Below are 26,906 nucleotides of genomic sequence, written 5' to 3' on the forward strand. Positions count from 1 at the left end.
AAAGCTATAATTCAAAGTGTAAAGGCATGATGATGAAACAGGCTGGAAGCCCAAGAAGTAAGGAAACACTGGGATTTTAGATGCAGATCCTTAAGTCCTGAAGAAGAAGAAAAACAACTATACAGAATATTATATTCATAAAGTAGCAGAAAGTATTCTAAGAACTAAGCCAACATGGGAATGGAAAAAGGAGATTCTGCTGATAGGGATGATTGCAATAAGGGGTGCAGAGAATAGGCAAGAGGGGGCTAGAATTTACTGCAGAAAACTAGCAAAGGAAGCAAATTACTGAACAAATAATTAGACAGGGAAAGGTAACTGAATGGGAAAAGACCAAGAATTCTTTTAGACAGCAGGCTAGAAATAGCTGTCCCTATCAACAATAGATATCAAAGTACAGACAAAGAGAAAGGAACAGGGGGAGCCTAAATGAAAGACCAGCACTGGTAGAGATTTTAGTAGAAAATAGAACAGAAGCAGCTGTTAAAAAGGGATACATAGTAGGGAATATAAAATATTGTATGATAACCACAGGAATTAACAAGAGGACGTTAGAAAGGAATGGGAAGGGAGATTTGATAAGCAATTCACAAAGAAACAATAGGATGATATATAGATGGCCCCTAACTATGCAACAGAAAGTCTGAAAGATTTAGGATTTTTGAAGTGTTCGCATAGGTATTTTTATACACCAAGCAGACTCAAAATAATTTTTCCTCAGGTAGATTACAAATGTTGGAGATGTTGTGGGGAAGAAAGAGGTAATTGGGAACATATATTTTGGGAGTGTAATGAGTTGGTAGAATTTAAAAATCCCCTGCAGACTACTCTGTCAGAAATACTGAATGAGCAAATTGCTGTAACTAAGGACATTTATTTGAACTGTGATATAGAATCAGAATTGTCTAGACATAGGAAGGCCTTCCAGGGTTTAATTCTGGTGTCTGCCAAAAAAGCAATTACTAGAAAATAGAAATCAAAGTCTAAACCAACCATATTAGAAGTAGTGAATATAGTAACAGTGATAATAGAACTGGAAGTGGGATCTTTAGAAAAGGCTAGGAGCCAATTACATAAAAAAGTGAGAATTTTTTGAACAATGCATGCAGAATAATGTTTTGGAGGAAAAATGAGGTTTAAGAGAAGGCAGGAATTGCATGAGCTATGTCATGCTTCACCGACATTGGCTGTATAAAAGATTATAAGTGATGTATAATGTTTACAGCTGAAAATATGTCATTATGGTTTGTTTTCATTTATATAAATGTTTGATTGCTTATGTCATAAGTGATAATTCAATAAAGATGTTTCTTGTTTAAAAAAATAATATTTTGAAAGACACCTAGGGGGTCCTGTAACATCCTTTGATCTGGCAGTTGATCCTAATTAGTTTGATTATAATCTCTATAGGATGCACTTTTGGGACTTTAGGTATCTGACTTGAGGCAATGTGGCCTATATCAAATATGGAGAGGTTACAGATCCAAACATATGGTAGGCACAAAATACAAGGTTCTCAACCAGTTTTCTGTGACAGCACATTCACGGCTGTGCTCCAAATATAAAATGGCCAAAGATCTGGCAACTTGTTGCTTAGACTTGTAGCATTAAGTAGAGCATCCTTGATATGATCAAGTAGCTAGTTTGTTTGGAGGTCTGTTAGCTGGACCCTGCCTAAAAAGGACACAATGGGGGAAGCAACAGTTGTTGCCCGTATGTGGAAGCCTTGTAATGACACACACTGGATCTCATAAGAATGAAACCAGGTGTTTAACTAACTGTTAAAGCCAATTATCTTTTCTTTACACTTCGGTATCATTTTTGGTAATGGAAGCATAACACTCAAAACTCTGGTCCTTCCTGCATTTGTGACATGCATGGAGAGTTCTAACATGCCTCTATGCACATCTTTCAGCATTTTGTGTGCCAAGTCATTTACTCCAACATGAACAACCACAATGTTGTAATCATATTTGTCTGGTTTAAGGGTGCACAGGGCCCTGTTAATGTCGACAGTCTTAGCTCCTGAGAGGCAGCTCACTGTCACCTTGCTTTGCTCCAGCCTCCTGAGTGTGGAATCAGCTTAACTATGGAGTCACCAATCATTAATACATTTCTATTTGTGTATGTAGATTGCTTAGGTGTAATGGGGTTAGGATGTGTTGTTTCCTGGTGACCTGCAGCTGTTATCAGTAATCAGTGTTGCAATGCTTGGCTTATGCTGGCCCTCATTCCTTCTAGACATGGCCAAAGACTTTTTCATTGCCTTCATGCACGATAATTAAGTATGGGTATGTACGGAGTGCAGTGTAGGTGAGCGATGCTCACAAGATGTGCTTGGTTGTGAAAGTGTGGCCTGAAATCTGGCTAGGTACTTGCATCTCACAAACAGACAGTGCCAAGTTAAGTAAAGTACAGTTTTGTACCTACCATAAATGTAGATGTTCGAGTGTTCACACTACTGCAGTCATTACATTTGGGTTATCCTGCCATCAGGTGGTCTCGCAGTTGGCCAGAGTTCCAAAGTCTTGGTCCGGCGTCGGTTGCTGTCACTTCTTCCCTGGCGTCAGTGCGCCAGGGGTATATAAGATGCATCTGACGCCATTTTCTTCAGTTTTTCTTGCCCCAGATGTCAGGTGCCCCCAATAGGTAGGCAATACATATTGCTAATAAAAAATATACATATAAAATAAAAACAATACCTTCAGTTACAAGCAAATACACCACAAAGGTTGTATAGGATAGAAAGGTATAGATAAGTCCAGTTAGTTCAGAGGGGATGGAGGGAGGGTAACCTGGACTGCAGCAGTGTGAACACTCGAACATCTACATTTATGGTAGGTACAAAACTGTACTATGTTCATCGTGTTACACTGCTGCAGTCATTACACTTGGGTAGAATCCCAAAGCTAAGGTTGGGTGGCTGGTCTATAAAGAGTTAGAATTGGCTATGAGGCCCTGCAGAACTGCAGTGGCAAAACCTGCTCTGGATTTAGAGTAAAGAGGCAGGTGGTAATGCTTGGTAAAGGTGTGTACTGAACTCCAAGTTGCAGCCTCCAAAATTTCCTTGGTAGGTACTCCTCTGAGAAAGGCTGTTGAAGTGGCTGTTGCCATGGTGGAATGAGGCCTAATGGTATTTGGGACTGATTTTCCATGCTGTATGTAGCAGTAATGAATACAGTGTCCTATCCATTTGGATATAGTCTGCTTTGAGATAGCCTTGCCCTGTGATCCTGCAGCATATGCTACAAACAGTTGCTCAGTTTTCCTGAAAGCTTTTGTTTTGTCCAAGTAGAAGCGTAGCTGCCTGTGTATGTCCAAAGAATGCAGAAGTTTCTCCCCTTTATTCTGGGGGTTTGGATAAAAAGTTGGCAAATGGATGGTTTGGTTGAGAGCCACACTAGATATCACCTTTGGCATAAAGGTAGGGTTTGTCCTTAAAGAAACCCTGTCCTGATGAAAAATTATAAAAGGTTCCACTGCCATTAATGCCTGTAGCTCTGAGACTCTTCATGCTAAAGTTATTGCCAGGAGCAGAGCTGTTTTCCATGATAAAAATTTTAGATTGGCTGTATTGGCTGGCTCAAAAGGTGGCAGTGTCAGTTTTTCCAAAACGAAATTGAGGTCCCAAGTCGGTGCCGGTGCTCTCCGGAGCGGTCTTATGTTTTTAGCCCCTCTGAGGTACTGCTTTAGCAAGGGATGAGAGAATAAGGGAGGATCCGTGTTGTAATGTGCTGAAATGGCAGAGGTGTGGATCTTAATTGATGAGAAGGATAGGCCTCTGTCCAGCATCTCAGTTAAGTATTGTAAAATCTGAGGAATGTTTGGAACAAGAGAGCCTGGTTCCAGGTGCAGAATCTCTTCCATTTTTCTCAATAAGCTTTCCTGGTGCTAGGCCTCCTGGCCTCCAAAATGACATCCATAACAGCTTTAGAGAGAGGTGTTTCCTGTTTGGCTAATGTATCTGCCATGCAGCTAGGTTTAGGGTTTTGAGCTGACCGTGCAGGATCTGATTGTTTTGTTGAGTCAGAAGGTGTGGAATTTGGGGCAAAATCCATGGTGGTCCTTGAGCCAAGTTCCTTAAGATAGGGTACCAGTGCTGGTGTGGCCAGTCTGGAGCAATCAGTATCATCTGTAGTTTTTCTTGTCTGGTTTTTAGGAGTACCTTTGAAATAAGAGGCAGTGGCGGGAAGGCATAAACTTTTAGGTTTTTCTAGCAGAACAGGAGAGCGTCCACTTTCCATGCTTGTTTGTGATAAGTTCGTGTGCAGAATTTTTGTAGTTGGCAATTCAGTGGGGAGGCAAAAAGATCTATGTCTGGGCATCCCCATTTGTGCATTACCATGCTGAAGATTTGTGGATTCAACTTCCATTCATGAGGGTCCATGATATTTCTGCTTAGATCATCTGCCAGAGTATTTTTCTTTCCTGGCAGGAATTGTGCTTGCAGGTGAACTTGATACTTTAGAGCTGTGTTCCACAAGGTCATGGCTTGCCTGCATAGGGGATAAGAATGAGTGCCCCCTTGTTTGTTTATGTACCACATTACTGTGGTGTTGTCTGTCTTCAGTAGTAATTGTCCTGGATGTAGAAGGTCCTTGAAAGCTGTTAGGGCATTTTGAACAGCCAACATCTCTTTTTGATTGATGTGAAGATGCATCTGGTCTGTGGTCCACTTGCCCTGAATGCATTTTCCTGCCATGTGTGCTCCCCAGGCATAATCTGAATCATCTGTTGTTAAGAGTTTGCCTGGCTGTTGGTTGGGTAAAAGGGTGACCCCTTGTTTAGTGACATGCCTGTGCCCACCATTGAAACTCCTGTTGTAGGCAGGGTATCATTGGTATTACTGTTTCTAAACTGTGAGAGTGTTGAGTCCAAACACTTTTTAGGTACCATTGTAATTTCCTCACATGCAGTCTGGCATATGGTATTAGTAGAATGCAGGATGCCATGAATCCCAGGGCCTGCAGAATTTTTCTTGTAGGTAGGTGGGACTTTTTTGCCAGTAATTGAAAATATTGAGTTAGCTGAACTTGTTTGTCTGGCATGAGGTAAGCCATCTGGGCCGTTGTATTTAAGCTGGCACCCAGGAATATAATCTGTTGCAAGGGCACTAGTTTTGACTTCCTTTTGTTTACTGTGTACCCTAGAGAAATTAGCATCCTTTTTACAAATGCCAGATGCTGTAGAAGAATGTCCTTTGTCTCTGCTTGAATGAGGCAGTCGTCCAGGTATGGATATATTTGAATTCCTTTTTGTCTGCAAAATGCAATTACTGGTGCCAGGCACTTTGTGAAGACCCTGGGCGCAGTAGATAAGCCAAAGGGCAGTGCAGAGAATTGGTAGTGCATTGTACCAGCTTTGAATCTGAGGTATCTTCTGCAATTTTGTCTGATAGGGACATGCAGGTATGCCTCTTTGAGGTCCAGTGTAACAAGCCAAGCCTTCTTGCCCAGCATGGGTAGAAGCTGCTGTAATGTCAACATTTTGAATTTTGGAATATCCAGGTAAGTATTCAGAATTGAAAGGTCTAGTATAGGCCTCCAGGCCTTGTCCTTTCTGGGGACCAGGAAGAGTCTTGAGTAAAATCCTTGCCCTTGTTCCTGTTGTGGTACTTTTTGAATAGCTCTCATGTCCATGAGGGCTGAAATTTGTTTTTGTGCCTCTGCCCATTGATTTTGTGGCAGGTCTGGCATTCCTTTTAGGCTTGGTAAAGTATGAAACTGGAACCTGTAACCTTGAGACACAATATTCAGAACCCATTTGTCTTGGGTGATTGCTTGCCAGTTTTGAGAAAAAAGTGCTAGTTTTCCCCCTAAGGGGGCTTCCAAAAGGGATGTGCTTGGCGTACGAAGGGAAAAGTCATTGTGACTGTTTCCTGTAAGGTTGAGATTTGTCCTCACCTCCTTTTGGGGTTGAGGTGCCCCACTGTCGTTGTCTGTTTGAGCCTTGGGGTTGAGATCTGCCTCTTGGGTGTCTGTATCTGCCTCTCTGTGGCCTGCCTGACACTGGAAAGGACCAATTCTTTGTTGGCCAATTTCTGCTAAACCGAGGTGGCTATACCTGTAAGAAATCCTTGACTGTTTGCATAGATTTAGCTTTATCCTCCATTTTGTTTAACACCTCTTCTGCCTTAACACCAAACAAGGTGTCATGCTGTAAAGGAGCATCCAGTAATTTTGCCTTAACATGATCAGGTAAACTCTGTTCTTTTAACCAAGCATGTCTTCGAATCACAGAACCTGTAAGTGCGGCTCTACAAGAGGCCTCTAAAGAATCAAAACCACATTGCAGAGTATGTTTTCCCACCTGTTCAACTGCATGCAATAAATCCTGCATTTCTTTACAATCAGGAGCTTCCGAGCTTGCAAGCATTTTCTGTTTTAACTGAGCCATTAAATATTGTTGGTACTTAAGCATGTGAAACTGGCAATTTAAAGCTCTTACTGCTAAGGTTGCAGAAGTGTATACTTTCTTCCCCCATCTATCCAAAGCTCTGGAATCTCTATCAGAGGGTACTGGATTTTTTGTAATGGAAGACTTAACCCCTTTTGGACCCTGGGAAATAGTTTCTGGATCAGCAGAAGGGTTTTTGTAAAGAAACTTGTCAGAGTCAGGGACTCTATAGTACCTGTCTGGCTTGGCTGGAGCAGGGGGCAAAGAATCAGGAGATAAGTTGGATTCAGAGAACACATCATCCACAATGTCTAGCACAGGCGGAATAGCCAGCGGCCTGTGCTGAGGCAATAAAAGGAAATCCCTGAGCCTTTTCTTGGATTCTGAGTAATCCTGACTTTCCCAATGGAAATGCTCCCTCATTGTATGGTAAAGTTTCCCCAAAAGAATAATCCTCAGGAGGAGAGGCTGAAGGGATAGATTCTTCAGCATCAGAGTCCTCATAGGGGGGTATAGAGTATCCCTGGTCTGAAGAGGAATCAGAGGAAATGGAAACCTGATCAGAGGAATCATAGTCTGTATCCTGCCTAGGCCTTTTCTCAGGAGGGGGATGGGAACCCTTGATTAGAGTAATGAGGTCTTCGGCCATTTTAAGCATCTGTTTCTTAGGCTTGGAGGACTGTCCAGGAGAATGCTGTACTTGTTTCTTTGTCTTTAATGGTACGTTTGTCTTGGCTGTTGTTTTAATGGTAAGTTGTGAAGGTCTGAAAACACCCTCAGAGGTCGATGCCTGCTCAGTGGCTCCGGACCCATCTGAGGGATTAGTTTCCATAGGCCCAATACCTTGAGTTTCCAGAGACTCCACGTGGGAGTCGGAAGCGGCCTGTGGCTCTGAGGTAGCAGGTGTCAGGGGCTGCGAAAGCGTCTCACTGAGAACCGGCAAACCGACGACTGGCCTAGAAGAGGTTTCGTCGTCGGTTTTGGACCTCGAATGCCTGTCTTTATCCTTGTCTTTGCGTTTTTTCGGTATTGAGGTCGTCGGTTGATCCGACGGCATGGTATAATTGAACCTTCAGCCAAAGTAGTGCAAAGCAAAATCAAAACGTCTTTTTATAGTGCGTTTGTTAAATCTAGCACAAAACTGACAACTAGTGACATTGTGATCAGGGCCTAGGCATGGAATACAGTAAGAGTGGAAGTCCTTATGAGGTATTTGCTTCCCACAAGAAATACAGTTATTAACTTTTTCTGACATCGGTCTGAGGCAAGAAAAAAGTTTCCCCAACGGGGTACTTAGCTTTATTGAAGACTTTGGATCTGAAATTTGACTTCGAAAATCTCAGGAGTCGGCCAACTGGCACTTACGAACTGCTTCTGCTTCTGGCACCGCATGGCAAGAAAGACTGGGGAAAATGGCGTTGGATGCATCTTATATACCCCTGGCGCACTGACGTCAGGGAAGAAGTGACAGCAACCGATGACGGACCAAGACTTTGGAACTCTGGCCGACTGCGGGACCACCTGACGGCAGGATAACCCAAGTGTAATGACTGCAGCAGGGTAACACGATGAACATCATATAATTGTCTGTGAGCATCAGGCAATTTTTACATTGCCTGGGTATACCAAGTGCTATGAGGCTACCAATATAGTGAAGATTGATGACACTCCAGTTGAGACCTGGGGTACGAGTGTGTTATGGTAAAATTAGCCAATATAACTGTGTCTCTTGGCTCTTGGATTAAACTATTAGTTTAAAGAAAATAATAAATGTACATTAGGTTTGAGCACAAACATACCAGTATACACTAAATATTCTAGTCCAGATTGGCTTTAAGGTCAGTTTAGGTGGAGTAAAGGGAGAAAAAGGGAATATAACAACATTTAAGTATATTGCTTTGAGGTAAAATACCGTACATAGATTAAACTAAGTTTAAACACCAAAAAGAGTATGTAGTAAATAACTTGGAGTAGACTGGCTCTGAGATCAGTCTAAAAGTGCAGTGATGTGACACGGATTTATTCTCTGATTTGTACATCTGTAGCTAGAAAGTGAGATTATTTGTGATTTCTAACAGAAACACTGATACTGAAAGTACTATATCTATAATGCAGCATTTTGTAGCACTGTATGGATTGCCACACAGCACAGTTAAACAGAGAAGATAAAGTGAAAGATCCAATAAAAAAGTGGCTAAAACTCCATCAATAATATGCACTCCACAGAAACAGAGGCAAAGTATTCTCTGCAACAGAACGGTCAGTGTGTGTGTGTGTGTGTGTGTGTGTGTGTGTGTGTGTGTGTGTGTGTGTGTGTGTGTGTGTGTGTGTGTGTGGGCGCGCATGCGCTCGCGTGTGCAGTGAGGGATGGAAAGTACAATGCGAATACTTTTCTTTAATGAACTAAAGATGCTAATTTGATGATACAATAAGCTAAATTAATTTTAAATTATAACACTTGTTCCAAAATGTTTGGAACATCACCTTTAACTGAGTTAATTTGTTGCAACATATTTGTATTTTTAAGAGTAGTACAAAGGAAAGTACTTTACTGGTAGCAAAATGATGTTTTTGATTAACTGCATGAACTAATTCATGAGTACGTTAATTGTTGCTTAAGTGTTATTTAAAGATTCATCAGTATGTGCTTTGTTAACTCCATGAAGGCTCTTATGAGCCAAGGATGTCTAAAGTGTTTCTGAAATAAAACCCGTTGACACTTTTACAGTCGTGTACATTTTTTTTTGCATTTTATTGGAAACCCATTATATCACTGGTTCTAATTATGAGTAAAATAATGTTGCTATAAATTGCAAGATGACAAATTAGAACAAATAAAATAAATAAATAAATATGTAAGTGTATCTTTACCTGACACTATTGATGTCTGATTCATGAGTCTCAAAGGACTGGACACACTGTCCCGAACGCATATCCCAAACCATGGCTTTCTTGTCACTGCCCTGAAATATATACAAAATAATACAAATAAAAACATCAGCTTTCAGTCCTTAGCTATAAGTTACAAATCTAAAGTAAAAACACAGTGCATTCACAAGTTACTCTATGATATACTTTTTAAAAAAGTAATCCTATACTAGAAATACAAACAAAGATGCTCTTGGGAAGATAAGCATTCATGGCCAAAAAGTGAGCTGGATAATTCACATTTTCAAGAATAAAAGGTGAAGCTCTTTGGTTATTTAAAGTGCACCCTGGGATAATGTAGACCAAATAACCAAAGAAGATGCCGCATCAGATAATGTATATGTTGTATGATTTCTGTGTAGACATTTTAATCAGAATTTGAATAATACAACTCAGTCACCTTGTCTTCTTTTTAATACTAACTAAACACCATTTTTCGCTTAACTAAAACAGTAGGCAGTTTAATTAGAATTCTAACAATATGTGGGAGCCTCCATATTCTACCCTACAATTGTCTGCAAGTGATGCTTTTGGCTGTTTGTACAGTACATTCAATAATAAATTTAAGTAGACCTGCTGCTTAGTCCACTTGGAATACAAAAGGGTTCAGTATCACACAAGGCCATGTGCATTTCAGAAATGGTTGTCCAGTACTAGCCATTATGTATCAAGGCATAGAAGTACAGAACTACACTGGTGGTATGCAAGTTACACATGGTCTATAATCTATGCATATTGCTTGGTATGTATTTCAGAAACACAGTAAGCACATACCAGAACAGTTACAACAAAAAGCACTACTGTTCTGAAGAGTAGAACTACAAATTTAGCCCTGATCCTCACATGAAAAATCAATGCATTAAGCACATTTTCACATACGTGTCTTTGGATGTCAACATTCATTTCTACAAGCCCAACACTATACACAAAGCATGTAAGACATGGCAAAGCAACATTCTGCAATATCTTTTCCACATACGCATGTACATACAAACGGTTTACTATTGAAATGTCGAACGGCATTACATCGACTGTACTATAGTCGAACACGGAAGTTCGAAAATAGTAATGTCGACTACAAAAAAAAATCTAGGAATGGTTTTAACATGGGTTGAGGTAGGTGTTCAGTATTATTCAGAACTAAAAACATCTCCCCTACCTCGACCCATGTTAAAACACAGTCCTAGATTGTTTTTTTGTCGTCGACATTACTATTTTCGAACTTCCGTGTTCGACTATAGTACAGTCGATGTAGTGCCGTTCCACATTTCAGTAGTAAACCTATACAAACATATAGATATGAACACAACCAATAGATGCAAAACTTCCATACCCACTGCTGAGAAAGGGCCACCAAAGCTTCTTTACACTAGTAACATGGCTGATGCCAGTCTGCCCTTTAGTGAATCACTGATCCCCCCAAATATCCAACCACAGTGTGATCCACAGACAAGCAAAGATGCCATCAATGTAGCACAAGAACAATACCGACATACAAGCGAATGTGGTGTGTGGACATACTGAATGATGTATGCAAGTAATCCGCTGCCTCCAAAAGTACAGTTGTGTACACTTACCATAAATGTAGATGTTCAACTGTATTCACTGTTGCAGTCATTACATTTGGGTTATCTGCCTGCAGGTAGCCCTCAGCTGGCCTGAATACAAGAGTCTTCGGATTTCTGCGTTGGATGCTGTTGCTTCTTCCATAGCATCAGGTTGTCAGGGGTATAAAACATGCATCCAATGCCATTACATCAGTTTTTCTTGCCCCAGATGTCAGGTGCCCCCACAACAGGAAGCAATTATATGGTATGGTACGCCCCCATCAAAAAGCAAATACACATGAAAAAATATATCTAAACCAAAAAAGAAGAAAAGGAAGAGTCAAGAGAAGTCAAGGGGCTGGAGGGAGGGTAACCAGGACTGCAACAGTGAATACACTCGAACATCTACATTTATGGTAGGTGTACACAACTGTACTATGTTCATGTTTCACTGTTGCAGCCATCACATTTGGGTTGATTCCCAAAGCTAAGGAAGGGAGGAGGTAGTTAAAGAGCATTAGGACCAGCTATTAAGCCCTGCAAGATTGCAGTGGCAAAACCAGCTCTGGATTTAGAAAAGATAGGCAGGTGGTAATGCTTGGTGAAGGTATGTACAGATCTCCAGGTAGCAGCTTCCAGTCACTGGTAGGGACTCCTCTGAGAAATGCCATAGAGGTAGATGCAGCCCTGGTGGAATGTGATCTTATCCCCTGTGGGGTAGGTTTTCCATGGTGCTTGTAGCAGAAATTAATGCAATGGGCTATCCATTTGGAAATGGTTTGCTTTGAAATGGCCTTCCTCTCTGCCCCTGCAGCAATGCCAACTAGCAGCTGGTCAGATATTCTGAGAGGCTTAGTCCTGTCCAAATAGAATCTAAGTTGTCTGTGCACATCCAGAGAGTGCAGTATCCATTCCCCTTTGTTTTGTGGGTTAGGTAAAAAAGTAGGCAAATGAATGGACAGGTTTAGGGTCACATTAGACACCACCTTGGGCATAAAGGAAGGATTGGTCCTGAGGGAAACCCTGCCTGCATGGAAAATAATGAAGGACTCAACTGCCATGTGGGCCTGTAATTCAGACACTCTTCTTGCTGAAGTGATGGCTAGAAGGAAGGCTGTTTTCCAAGAAAGGAATTTCAACTCTGCTGTTGCAGCTGGCTCAAAGGGGGGAAGAGTGAGCTTTTCCAATACAAACTTAAGGTCCTAGGCTGGAGTGGGAGCTCTCATGGGGGGGGGTCTTAAATATTTGGCCCCTCTAAGGAATTATTTTAGCAAGGGGTGAGAGAACAGGGGTGGCTCCGTATTATAATGTACTGAAACGGCAGAGGCATGAATCTTAATTGATGAGAAGGACAGGCCCTTGTGGAGCATTTCTGTTAAGTACTCTAGAATATGGGGTACGCTGGGCACAGTTGTGGCCATCCCCTGAGCCTGGCTCCAGGAACAGTATCTTTTCCACTTATCAGCATAGGATTTTCTGGTACTAGGCCTCCTTGCCTCCAGAATGACATCCCACACCTGCTTACTGAGGGATGCTAGAGGAGAGCTCATGGAATTAGCCAGGCTGCAAGGTTCAGGGTTTGAAGCTGAGGGTGTAGAATCTGGCCCACCTGCTGGGATAGCAGGGAAGGGGTCTGGGGCAGGTGCCATGGTTGTAACAGTGTCAGACTGTGCAAGAGGGGGTACCAGTGCTGGCGTGGCCAGTCTGGTGCAATCAGTATTGTTCTTGGCTTGTCCTGTTTGATCTTTAGTAGAACCTTCGAGAGGAGAGGTGGAAAGGCATAAACAGAGAGGCTTTCCCAGGTAAAGGACAGGGCATCCATTTTCCAAGACTGACTGTGGGGTGATCTGCTGCAGAATTTGTTCAATTGGTAGTTCTGAGGGAAGGCAATCAGGTCTACCTCTGGGGTTCCCCATTTTTTCCTCAAGAGATTGAATATTTTGGGTTCTAGTTTCCATTCATGTGGTTCCATGAGATTTCTGCTTAAGTCGTCTGCCAGTGAATTTAGTTTGCCTGGCAGGAATTGGGCTTGCAGGTTCACTTGGTAGCTGAAGGCTGTGCTCCACAGGGCCATGGCTAGTCTGCAGAGAGGGTAGGAGTGGGTTCCCCCCTGCTTGTTTATGTACCACATAACTGTGGTGTTGTCTGTCTTTACCAATAGTTGTCCTGGAAGAATAAGGTCTTTGAAGGCTGTCAGAGCATTCTGTACAGCTAACATTTCTTTTTGATTGATATGCAGGTGCATCTGTCACGGGTTTCATTTGCCCTGAATGCACTGCCCTGCCATGTGAGCCCCCCATGCATAGTCTGATGCATCCATTGTTAGGGTTTGGGCAGCCAGGGGTAGAGTGAAAGGGAGCCCCTTGTTGTGGTAGCAGGCCTCTGCCCACCAAAGGAACTCTGTTCTTAGACAAGGAATGATAGGAATCATTGTTTCCAGGTCCTGAGAATGTTGACACCATAAACCTTTTAGATACCATTGGAGTTTCCTCATATGCAGTCTTACATATGAAATTAGCAGAATGCAAGAGGCCATGAACCCCAGAGCTTGCAGTATTTTCCTTGCAGATAGCTGGGTTTATGTGGCCAATAGTTTGAAGTAGGTTGTCAAATGAACTTGTTTCTCCGGAGTGAGGAATGCCACCTGGGAAGTTGTGTTCAAGCTTGCTCTCAGGAATACAATCTATTGGCAGGGTACTAGGTGAGACTTCTTTTTGTTGATGGTGTACCCCAGTGAGGTTAGAAGTTTCTTTACAAGTGCCAGGTGTTGTAATAGCAAGTCCTGTCTTTCTGCCTGAATCAGACAATCGTCCAGGTATGAGTAAATTTGAATATTTCTCTGCCTGCAAAATGCAATGGCTGGAGCTAGACACTTTGTGAACATCCTGAGCACAGTAGATAAGCCAAAGGGAAGTGCAGAGAATTGAAAATGCATGGAGCCCACCCTGAACCGTAGGTATTGTCTGCAGGATTCCCTTACTGGGATGTGTAGGTAAGCTTCCTTTCAGTCTAGGGTTGCCAGCCAGGCATCCTTGGCTAGCATAATAAGAAGCTGTTGAAGAGTTAGCGTTTTGAATTTTGGAACCACCAGAAAGGTGTTGAGAATAGAGAGGTCCAGGATAGGACGCCAGGAGTTTTCTTTTCTGGGTATCAGAAAAAGTCTTGAATAAAAACCTTGTCCCCTTAGTTCTGCTGGGACCGGTTGAATAGCCCTGATACTGAGAAGAGACAGAACCTGCTGTTGGGCCTCCGTCCATTGATTTGGGGGGAGGTCTGGCCAACCATTTGGGGTTGGTAGTGTGTGAAAGTGGAGTCTGTATCCTCAGGAAACTATGTTCAAAACCCATTTGTGCTGGGTAATGAGTTCCCAGTTTTTTGCATGCAGGGTGAGCTTTCCTCCTAAGGGAGCAAGTAGTTGAGCAGGGCTTGGAAGGGTTAAGGTTAAGTCATTGTGACATGTTTCCATATGGGGGTGGCTTACTACTCCCTGCTTTGGAGGTGGGAGCCCCCCACTGCTTAGATCTGTGTGTAGCCTGAGACTGAAGTCTTGGTGGTCTGCTGTAACTGGGTTTGGACTGAGAAGGCCTGGAAGGGACTGGAAAGGACCAGTTCTTTGAAGGCCAATGCCTACTGAATCTGGAAGGCTGTACTTGTAGAAAATCTTTAACAGTTTGCATAGATTTAGCTTTTTCCTCCATCTTTTTGAGGACTTCCTCTGCTTTGTTGCCAAAAAGACAGTCTTGGTTTAAGGATGCAGCCAGTAGTTTAGCTTTAACATGATATGGCAAGTTTTGTTCCTTAAGCCACACATGTCTTCTAAGCACAGACCCAGTGACAGCAGCCCTGCAAGATACTTCTAAAGCATCAAACCACATTGCAAAGTATGTTTACCAACTTGTTCTGCAGAATGCATTAAATCTTGCAAGTCTTTGTGTTCAGCACAGTCAGGAATCAACATAATTTTCTGTTTAAGTAGTTCCATAATATGCTGCTGATAATTTAACATATGAAACTGGCAATTTAAAGCCCTAATGGCCAAAGTAGCAGAAGTGTAAACCTTCTTACCCCATCTGTCTAAGGCTCTAGAATCTCTATCGGAAGGGGTAGGATTTTTGGCAGCAGTAGCCTTAATGCCTTTTTGGTCCTTGGGAAATGGTCTCTGGGTTCACAGTAGGATTTTTGAAGAGGAACTTGTGAGAGTCAGGTACTCTGTAGTACCTGTCAGGTTTTCTGGGAGCTGGAGGTAAAGTGTCTGGGGTAAGGATAGATTCCAAGAAAACATCATCTCCAATAGCCAGAAGAGGAGGGATAGCTAGAGGCCTGTGCTGAGGCAGGAGTAAGAATTCCCTAAGTCTCTTTTTGCACTCTGAATAGTCCTGGTTTTCCCAGTGGAAATACTCCCTAAGGGTATGCAAGGTTTCACCAAAAGAAAAATCTTCTGGAGGGGAAGCAGAGGGAATGGAATCCTCTGCATCAGAATCCTCACAAGTAGATAAGGGCAAATCCTGGTAATCAGAAGAAGCAGAAATATCAGATTCCTGATCAGAAGAATCAGAAAGTAAATCGGTTCTAGTTCTCTTAGAGGGGGAAGGCTGGCTTCCCCTAATTAAGGTAATAAGGTCTTCAGCCATTCTAAGCATTTGTCTTTGAGGGATATGGGCCTGAGTCAGTAGTTTGGTAGTTGGTTTTCTAGGTTTTGGGCCTGAGGAATTCGGTACTTCTAGTTGGAAACAAAGCCGTTAGTTTAATATGAAAGTTAGTAGGCCTGAATACACCCTCAGAAGCCAGTGCCTGCACAGTGGCTCCGGACCCATCCAAGGTAAAGACATCCACAGGCTCCACAGTCGAAGAAGCATCTCACTGCATACCGGACTCTGAAAGGGTCTCAGTAGAGGCCAGTGAATCTGCAGTAGCGGGTATCAGGGGCTGCGAAAGCACCTCACTGAGTACCGGCAGACTGGTGACTAACATAACGGAAGCGTCGCCAGCAGTTTTGGACTTATGTGGTCTGTCTCTGTCTTTATCTTTATGTTTTTTCAGAATATCAGTAGTCGGATGGCTTAACAAAGCCATTTTGGAGTACGGAGATCGAGAACGAACGTATGTAGCTGCAAAAATATCCCGACGACGAATAGTTCAGGCATTGAACAAGGCACAAAAAAGACAGTGAGGGACGTCGTGGTCTGGGCCTAAACAGATGATGCAGTAAGAATGAAAATCTCTACGAGGTATTTCTTTCTACAGGCAAGACAATTGTTAATTTTTTCTGACATCGGTTAGAGCAAGAAAAAAGGATCCCCAACAGGGTACTTATCTTTTTTGAAGGCTTCGGGTCTGAATCTCGAAAATGAAAATTTCAGGAGTCGTCTGACTGGCACTTGCAAACTGCTTCTGCTTCGGGCACCACACGTCAAGAAAGACTGATGTAATGGTGTCAGCTGCATGTTTTATGCCCCTGACAACCTGACGTCATGGAAGAAGCAACTGCATCCAATGCAGAAATCTGAAGACTCTGGTATTTAGTCCGGCTGAGGGCTACCTGCAGGCAGATAACCCAAATGTGATGAATGCAACAGTGAAACACGAAGAACATCAGCATCCTGTAACTGAGTCTAGCAGTCAGTGGGTCCACAGAGAGAAGCATGCAGTACAGCATGTGAAGAAAGCAAAGCACTTTATACGGTTGACCCTAGATGCACATCTGGACATCATTCCCCTTCTCCTTCATTTATCAAATAATTGGGTGACCCTTACTCTGCATTCAGTAAGATCAAAATTACAGCTGCTACTAAAGTATGCATGTACATCAGCTTCAATACATATGCAGTACAAGTACATGATAACATCTAACTTAATATAGCATCTTTTTCCTCCAAGCATTCATTTATTTATTCGACTTGAATGTTTTGAGAAATGTTGCCATTCTTTGGTCTTTAGAAGGCATATATGAGACAGGTGGAATATCTGAGAGTCCAAGGCCTACATATTACTTCTCCAGATGTTTATATTACTGAATTGAATATAAAATAATTGCTTTAAGAAATATATATCTGCAAACATGTTATAGAGGTCAATGATGCAGAGGACTGTACAACGGTCCGAGCCTTGTTGCTGCTGGTCACGTACAAGCTTCACTGAGACTGTGTAAGAGGCACCACACACCAGTCGCTACAATAAAATAAGACAGAAGAATGAATATCTGCAAAGGGAGGGTAGACAGACAGGGATGGTTTTGTTATAAGGAAACCATACTAGCAGTTCTGGGAAGATGCTTTTCTATAATTTGGCTATTGGAGAAGGTACACTGGACATGTGTCAGCTTTACTACAGGGAGATTCATTTGCTCAGGAAAACTGGTATCTAGTTATGCCATTCTGTAGGCATCTGTTTTGGGTCAATAGGTGAGAACTACACTGGTCAGTAGAACGTCTTCCTTCTTACAAAGAAATAATATCCAAGCTTTGCAAGGATGCTATTTTTTTTTTTTTTGTTTTTCTCTAATGAGTAATGGTAGATTAGGTTTCTCCTAATTTATGCACATGAACAGAGAATACAGAAAATGAATATAATATGCTTACTGAATTAGCTGAGTATTGTAATCTTTGACTTAACTAATTACACCAGGCTAAATTATTGCCCATAAAAGGACACACACAACATACTAGGTTGTACTGTAGCCACATGAGATAACTTGAATGTTTGAGAATACCTGTACACATCTGCACATGTTGACATGCTGATCTCTTCCCAGCAGCCTGAGAGATACCCTTGACATAAGACTAGGTAGTGTTACCTCATTATTTAAGTGTTCTTCTGTCCTGTATAATGCAGCACATAGTATGCCATAAACAACAGTGGGATTCCCTTACTGCAATGTATACCAGTGACATAATGACCATTAGACAATGAGCAAACTGTACATCAATACCCTAACTGGAGAATGAGCATTTTCCAGCAGGGTACTAATGTACAAGTAATTCCTGGGGAAAAACGAGTCTGCCGCTTCAACGCAGCTTATCAAGCTGCCATAGAGCTTGGACTGAGGAAATGGAATGCCCGCCATTATTTTACACTCACTAAGCAGTGTTTTTGCTGCTTAGTGAGTGTAAAATATAAAAAAGAAGTCAACAACAAAAAAGATGTGTGTGTGTGTGTGTGTGTGTGTGTGTGTGTGTGTGTGTGTGTGTGTGTGTGTGTGTGTGTATATATATATATATATATATATATATATATATATATATATACACACACACACACACACGTGTGTTTATGTCTGTGTGTGAATGTATGCATGTATGTCAGTGAAAGTGAGCATGGGCGAGCTGTTATTTTACACTCTCTAAAAAGTGCTTTTGCTGTTTAGCGAATGTAAAATAAAAAAAGAAAAAAATAATAAAATACAGCGTATGTTTGAGAGTGTATGCATTTATGTGAGTAAGAGAGAGAGCAACTGACCGAGCGAAACAGAAGAGTGTTTACATTTCTGTCTCCATGTGTGGATGAATGCATGCATGTAAGCAGAGAGAGACTGCGCACGTGTGTCTGTGTGAGAGAGAGAGATGGAGAGAGTGAGAGTGAAAGCGAGAGTGATGTGTGAGTGAATGCATGCATGTAAGCAGAGAAAGACTGCGCACGTGTGTCTGTGTGAGAGAGAGAGATGGAGAGAGTGAGAGTGAAAGCGAGAGTGATGTGTGAGTGAATGCATGCATGTAAGCAGAGAGAGACTGCGCACGTGTGTCTGTGAGAGAGAGAGAGATGGAGAGAGTGAGAGTGAAAGCGAGAGTGATGTGTGAGTGAATGCATGCATGTAAGCAGAGAGAGACTGCGCATGTGTGTCTGTGAGAGAGATGGAGAGAGTGAGAGTGAAAGCGAGAGTGATGTGTGAGTGAATGCATGCATGTAAGCAGAGAGAGACTGCGCATGTGTCTGTGTGAGAGAGAGAGATGGAGAGAGTGAGAGTGAAAGCGAGAGTGATGTGTGAGTGAATGCATGCATGTAAGCAGAGAGAGACTGCGCACGTGTGTCTGTGAGAGAGAGAGAGATGGAGAGAGTGAGAGTGAAAGCGAGAGTGATGTGTGAGTGAATGCATGCATGTAAGCAGAGAGAGACTGCGCATGTGTGTCTGTGAGAGAGATGGAGAGAGTGAGAGTGAAAGCGAGAGTGATGTGTGAGTGAATGCATGCATGTAAGCAGAGAGAGACTGCGCACGTGTGTCTGTGTGAGAGAGAGAGATGGAGAGAGTGAGAGTGAAAGCGAGAGTGATGTGTGAGTGAATGCATGCATGTAAGCAGAGAGAGACTGCGCACGTGTGTCTGTGAGAGAGAGAGAGATGGAGAGTGAGAGTGAAAGCGAGAGTGATGTGTGAGTGAATGCATGCATGTAAGCAGAGAGAGACTGCGCATGTGTGTCTGTGAGAGAGATGGAGAGAGTGAGAGTGAAAGCGAGAGTGATGTGTGAGTGAATGCATGCATGTAAGCAGAGAGAGACTGCGCACGTGTGTCTGTGAGAGAGAGAGATGGAGAGAGTGAGAGTGAAAGCGAGAGTGATGTGTGAGTGAATGCATGCATGTAAGCAGAGAAAGACTGCGCACGTGTGTCTGTGAGAGAGATGGAGAGAGTGAGAGTGAAAGCGAGTGATGTGTGAGTGAATGCATGCATGTAAGCAGAGAGAGACTGCATGTGTGTCTGTGAGAGAGATGCAGAGAGTGAGAGTGAAAGCGAGTGATGTGTGAGTGAATGCATGCATGTAAGCAGAGAGAGACTGCGCACGTGTGTCTGTGTGAGAGAGAGAGATGGAGAGAGTGAGAGTGAAAGCGAGAGTGATGTGTGAGTGAATGCATCCATGTAAGCAGAGAGAGACTGCGCACGTGTGTCTGTGTGAGAGAGAGAGAGATGGAGAGAGTGAGAGTGAAAGCGAGAGTGATGTGTGAGTGAATGCATCCATGTAAGCAGAGAGAGACTGCCGTGTGTCTGTGTGAGAGAGAGAGAGAGTGAGAGTGAAAGCGAGTGATGTGTGAGTGAATGCATGCATGTAAGCAGAGAGACTGCGCACGTGTGTCTGTGTGAGAGAGAGAGATGGAGAGAGTGAGAGTGAAAGCGAGAGTGATGTGTGAGTGAATGCATCCATGTAAGCAGAGAGAGACTGGGCACGTGTGTCTGTGAGAGAGAGAGAGATAGAGAGAGTGAGAGTGAAAGCGAGAGTGATGTGTGAGTGAATGCATGCATGTAAGCAGAGAGACTGCGCACGTGTGTCTGTGTGAGAGAGAGAGATGGAGAGAGTGAGAGTGAAAGCGAGAGTGATGTGTGAGTGAATGCATGCACGTAAGCAGAAAAGACTGTGAGAGAGATCGAGAGACAGTGAGACTGAATGTGTATATGAAAGCAGTTGGAGACTGTGAGAGACTGAGAAAGAGGGTGAGACAGATCTTGTGTGAGTGAATGTGTGTATGAAAGCAGAGGAGACTGTGTGTGCATATGTATGTGTGTGAAAGCAAAACAGACTGTATATGTATGCATGGGAGAGAGAATGGGCTGTGTGTAAAATTGTTGTGTTTCACTTCCTTATTATTATCTTTTTAAGCAATATATTATTTATATATATATTTGATGTAAAATGCTTCCTCCAACACCATTAACATATACTACAGCAAGTTTGAAACAGTAGGCGGAGGAAATATTTTACATTAAAAATACATAAAAAAAATAATAAATAAGCAAGTAAAACACAACAATTTTACAGAGAGCCCATTGTCTAAGCTCAATAATGCCATACAGGGTGGGTGTTAATGTGTAATTAATGCCCTTCCAGGGGTGTAGAGGCCCTCTGCCCCACCCCTGGGCAGGCGTTAATTACACATTAACACACACCCTGTCAGGCATTATTGCTTGCTTAAGTTCCACTGTCAAACTCATTTGTTTCTCTGCCATAGATCACTCTGAACCCCACCCGTATTATTATCACTGCACATTAAAGAAAAATGAGAGCAATAAAATGAAAATGCACTTAACATTCTTCTTTAACCTGGAATCATTCTTTTAATCCAAGTGTTCATGCTGCAATAATTATAACATCCTACACCTTCATCTTAACGGTTTTGTCACTAATTTAAACCACAGCCGTCTACTTAGAAATGTCTTAGGAAGGTTCACACAAATGGAAAAAACTCCAGTTCAGAGACTCTCAGAAAAGTATATACCATGAGCAAAAGAATGGCTCTATCACTATCACACAAATTAATTTAAACCAAAACTGCCTAATGAAGGGGTCTCACAGACAAGTGTGCCGCTAGCCATATGCTGGCATACACTTTTACTGAAATGGTACATATTTCACTCAACAAAATATGGTTGAATCTGTATTTTAAAGAAAGCATAAGCATAATTGCCATGCTTTTAATTTTATTTTAAGTCATAGACTTTTTTTTTTTTTTTTTTTACAGAGTACTATACTGATTAAATGGCAGTTTTGCTTAACTATGAAATTTCAGCATTTTTTTTTTCTGGTTTTGTTTTATAACAAAAACGCCTACTTTCCAGAAACATGTAATACCTGTAGTGGAGGTGAACATTGAAAGGGCTACACTATAGAAGTCTGAGCACAGTTCCAGAACTCCTATCTATATCATTGCATTCAGACATAGCTCTGCAGGACAGCATACTGTTCCACATGCACTTACTGTCTAGACTGCTGCATCTATAAAAGCAAGTATCAATGCTCAGACTGTGTGACATAGCATAAGCCTGAAAAAAACTGTCCATCCAGTAAGGGAGAAGGACAGTGCATTAATTCATTCTTACAAATGAAATGTAATGCCACAAGCTAAAACTAGTTTTAGAGGAAAACCACAAAACACCTACTGGCAACTGATTTTTCAAAGTCTAAAAGTACGTTCCAAACTGGACTGGATATGTCCATGCAACAGTTAATATTCTGTGCATGCAGGCCATTGCCCCAGATATGTCCAAGATTGACTGCACATGCGTCCCTACCATTGAACTGCTCCATTATACAATGAACAGATTGTCAGTCATGTGAGAAACCAAAAACTGTGGGATATGTGATTCCAAAAAATAATCGGTGTCCGAAAACAGCACCATTTGAAACTCATTACATCATTAAAGCAGCACACCCACACACCTCTTACATGTATAGACTAGCTCTATAAGATTTGGGATATTCTCCACCCCATTCACACTTGTGGCTTTTGGTTCTGCAATTCTGAGGGTTGCAGTTACACTCTTCAGAATTTCAACAGGTACCCACACTGTACTTTGATGCAACTAGTCAAATATGCCTTGATCTTCGAAGTTCTGACGTACCCTATGTTATGCCACACTGAACTTCATAAAGTTCATATGAAAATATATGTAACCTCTAGTGCAGAGAATGGCTAGTGTTAGTTCTGTCCCGCTGTAACACAGGCTTTTGCCATACAGTGGAAGATTCTTCAGGAATTCTAGACTAAAAGACATAGGGAAGATAATGGATTCAAATGTATAACTCCACAAAAAAGAGCCATAAAGATTAATACAGAAAAAACATATTTCCTGGGCTAAGGATAGTAAAGCAGGGCAGCTTCTGGCAGGAGACAAAATGATTAGAAATTCAGCCATCGAAGACATGTTTGAAAGTCATTAAGGTAAACAAAAACAATACCCACAATGTTTTTGCAAACAGCTACAAGGACTTTTACAGCATTCTGTTGGAGGTCAATCAGTACGAAACTGCAAGAGATGAGGATTTTAAGAGAGAAAGTTTACAGAAGATGAGCAAAGTGCAACAAATTTACTAATTCATTTCTGCACAGGAATACATGAGTGTACCAGGTAAGACAGAAAGCTCAAAATCACTTATGTAAGTGAAAGATGTGCTGAAATACAGGTCTGATCTGTGTGGATTTACTAATAGTTATGACAAAATATACAATACAGCAACAACACAATAAATGGAAAGAGACCAGCTCATTTGTGCAAGAGCAACACATACTGAGGAAGCACAGCAAGTATTAATGCAGTATAAAGAAAAAGGACACTCTGGATGAGAAGCCGCCTCATCTGACCAAGAGGGTCAATTCATGGTTACGAATAAAGTACTGTTAAAAGGGTTAAAAGTCCCAACAGTGCCTGCATATAACAAGAACATTCACAGAACTATTTATAAAATTAAAATAACTTAGTGTGATGCTAGGGCACAAGCATCCGACTTTAATAGCCATACTGTGCAATTATTTTTAGCAGTCTTTACAAGTTTTTGCAAGGCAATAACTGCAAAAACACAATTATAGTGAGAGAAAATAATTAAGTCTTAGATATTACAATAAGACAATATATGGTGAAATCATATCTGATAAGTATCAGGAAAACTGTATTATGTGATTTTCTTTTGCCATTAAATAAATTTAACTGAGGGTAATGAAGAGTTTATGCAACTATGCATGTGTGCATGCATTTATTTTAACTTATTTATTCAGTCCATTTGTTTACCAGCTAGATGGACTGCTTAGACATGATCCTTTTTCAGCCATGACCTAGACAACATTGTGAATAGAAAGCTATAAAGAATAAAGGTAGAAATATTCATGCTATATTACAAGTACTTAAATATTTCAGATGTGTACAGATGTAGTCATAAGTCCATCCATCCACAATCCCTTTTTCCCATTTTTGCACATATGTATTTACATTATTTATTTGTTTAGTTTGTTTATCGAGTAGTACACTATGGACCACCCGCAGGCATACCTCGGGTGAGAAATTCAAACACACACACATGCACACACACATACACACACACACACACACACACACACATACACACACACACACACAAATAAAACAAATTCACAAACATAAGAGTTATTACAGAAGGCAGATAATCCCATAGACAATTGAAACAGTATGTAAACAGAACAGATGCAGGTGAAGAGCATGTTAGGTTATGTGTCTAATGGAAAAACACTTGCACTGAAATTTTTGATTTAGGTGTCTTTTGAGTTATGATGTGAACATGGGGAGAATTTCAAGTTCAGTACTTTCTGAAAACATTTACTGTTATCAGCCTGCATTAACAAACACAAGCAGAAATGTTTATTTTGTACTACAAATATTTCCTTTTCGAGTACTGCTTTCACTTTGGCTACTTTACAGGTGGTCAAGGTGAAACTCCTTCAGTGTCACTTACCAAAAGCAAAATGCACCAAGGAACATAATGTCGATCACTGCTTTCCATGGTGAATCATTGCCACTACAATTTCTAAGTACGAACTAGCAGCAATTCCCTTCCTTTGGAATATTCCTGCTTTCTTCAAATTGGTGTGATTGCAGTAGTAATGTATATAAGTTCAGGGATGCAGAGGGGAGTGCCCTCCTTCAAAAATTACTTGAAGTTAATTTTTCACCCTTCTATGTTTTGGACATTATTTCTCTGCATCTATGATGCCTGTGGTTTTGCCATTTGGTGATCAATAGTAGAACTTTCTACTTTACATATTGTTAGGTCAACAGATTACTTTATATCTGTCACATCATGTAGGTTTACATTATTTTCTGCAACTGGAGTCCTATTGAATATACTGGATAGCACTATCACGGAATATCTGAGGGATAGCAAGATAAATAAAACAGCTAGTAAAGTGACAGGACACACTGGTAAGGTGTATGGTGGGGCAGTTGTGGTGGTTCAGCAGTTAGCATTGTTGCCTCACAGCAAGTGGCTCTCCAGTTCAATTCTTGTCTGAGGTGCCTTCTGTGCAGAGTCTGCATGTGCTCCCTGTGCTCACATGGGTTTCCTCCAGGTGCTCCAGTTTCCTCTCACATTCCAAAGACATGCAGTAGGTGGATTGGACACTCTAAATTGGCCAAAGGTGCAAGTGTGTGAGTGAGTGGAATGGATGAACTACCGCAGCAGGGCTAGCCACCTGGTGGTGTAAACCTTGGCTCAAGATGATTGTCACTGTTGAATGAGACCCCGACCCCATGTGCAAAATGGGAAAAAGGGGTTGAGGATGGATGGATGGATGGATAGATGGATTCTGATATGTTGTGTGCTAAAAGAATAAATACTGGAAAAGTTGGTGATGTGGGTAGAAGTTTTTACAGAAAAGGAGGCAAAAAGCATATTGTAGTGCAATCCCTAATTCCTGTGAAGTACGAATCCAGAATTAGACTGAAAATTTTTAATATAATCTACAGTATTACATTTAAGCATTTTTTATAAATATTGTAAATATGGAAAATAAATGGCAATAGACTATTTTAGAATTTTTTAAGTGTCAAGTGATAGTAATGATATTTAATTGTCTTAATATTGCAATGTATAAAAATGTATCCGTATAAAGGGCATTTTCTAAAATTAAAACTACCTCTGTGCCCTCAAACAATATACCCAGTTGATTAATCAACAGCACTAAAGATGCCCTCTCTGAAGTTGATCAGTTTAAGTACAGATACAGGGTATGATCCTGAGGTATGGAAAGTGGATGTCGGTATGCTCCAATGTAAAGGGGGCCTACCTCAAATCCCAGGAATTAAAAGTCCGCCAGTCTAAGAAGTCTAATTTGTAAAGCCATGGAATGTATTAAATCTAATGTCATAAACTCCAATATAAAAAAATCTTATTGTGCTAGACCTGAAACAACATGGTTTTGTCAAAGGGAAGTCATGTCTACTGAGTTTATTAAACTTTCTTTGAGAAACTCACCAAAGCTGTAGATTACAGCTCTGCAGTTTATACAGCATACCTAAAGGTGTAAATGTATACACTTATGTAATGCATGGAGCAGCAGGATTACACTCCAAAATGCGGAAATTAGGGAAAAAAGATACTCTAATGTGATACCCACTCATAACAGCACTTAGGCAAGTGTGTAAAAACTGTAACTTGAGATTATCAATGGACAGTGCTGGCGGCAAAGAACTGATGCACAAAATAAAACACTTTACTTTCTGCCTGCTGACTTGCCTCTCAAATATCTATAAGTTTGTGTCATATTTTTTACACTGCCCCTGGTAAGTGAAGATTGCAGTCAGTCAAAACTTCCAAAATTAGAGCTTTGTACATCTTATTTTTCAGAAAATGACATACAGATGCAAAATGCAGTGTCTATTAAAGTTTTAAGTGAATAGAGGAATATATAAAAAATGTGTCTAATTTTCATCATCTGTTCCCCAAAAATAAGGTAAGAGGTGTGCTGCTGCCTGACTGGCACTGTTCAGTTTTACTTTTTTCTGCAACAAGTTATACATGAAGCAGATAAAATTCCATGCACTACAAAGTATTATGATCAGGTCTCTGATCATAACCTTTTATTATGCGTTTTCAACACAGATGCCAAGACTCACTTCTTGAGCTTCACTCTTTAGAGAAATTACTGGGCTTCAGTGTCTCAACCACATAATAATATGGTTATTACTGGAGACCCAATCATAATCCTCTACGTTGTAAGATGGATGGCAAACTGTGAATTGGCTTACAGATAGAACTCACATAGACACAGTAACAGGTACCACTTTGGAAGGCATTCCTCAAGGCTCAGTATTGGGTCTCCTTCTGCTTGTTATCTATGTCTCAGACTTCCAGGCCAGTAATTCTGCCATATTGCCTAACTAAATGTACTGTGTACAAGTCCTAACTCCCACTAGCCCGATCTCCCATAACTACTGTAGCCCTCACAATAAACAACGGTATGAAACTGTATAGACCCAGCAGAGCTCTAACTCCAACACTAAAACTTCCATCCAGTTCCTTACACAAATCCTCTCTTTCTTACCCTAAAACTCCAACTCCCCTCCATTAATCTAAATTCTCTGATCGCTCCCTAACTTAAAACTCCCTTCCCTATGCCTAAACCTAAATCTCCTTCCCACTTGCTACCCTAATCTATACTCCCACCCTAGCTGCTTGCCCAATCTCATATTCAAGTTTGAGAGTGAAGTTAAGCATACATCAGCTTCAAGATGCTTGAGTCCCTGGCTTCAAGACATTGGTCTTGGATCAGTTGGGAACTGAATGTTTATAGCAGACCCCTTTGAGCTGCCC

The 26,906-nt window shown here is 41.4% G+C and overlaps 1 protein-coding gene across 1 annotated transcript in view; it reads right to left on the reverse strand.

The window, feature by feature from the left end:
* The window catches only part of GNB5 (G protein subunit beta 5), a 1,344,368-nt gene that overhangs the window by 515,607 nt on the left and 801,855 nt on the right, over positions 1-26,906 (reverse strand). Inside the window, exon 7 of the mRNA XM_044078823.1 lies at positions 9,268-9,359. Coding sequence (XP_043934758.1) covers positions 9,268-9,359 — 92 coding nt within the window. The remainder of the gene's footprint in view (positions 1-9,267; positions 9,360-26,906) is intronic.

This window comes from Protopterus annectens, chromosome 7.part1 (assembly GCF_019279795.1).
Source record: "Protopterus annectens isolate FY-2018-M chromosome 7.part1, PAN1.0, whole genome shotgun sequence".
In the NCBI taxonomy this organism is placed as follows: Eukaryota; Metazoa; Chordata; order Ceratodontiformes; family Protopteridae; genus Protopterus; species Protopterus annectens.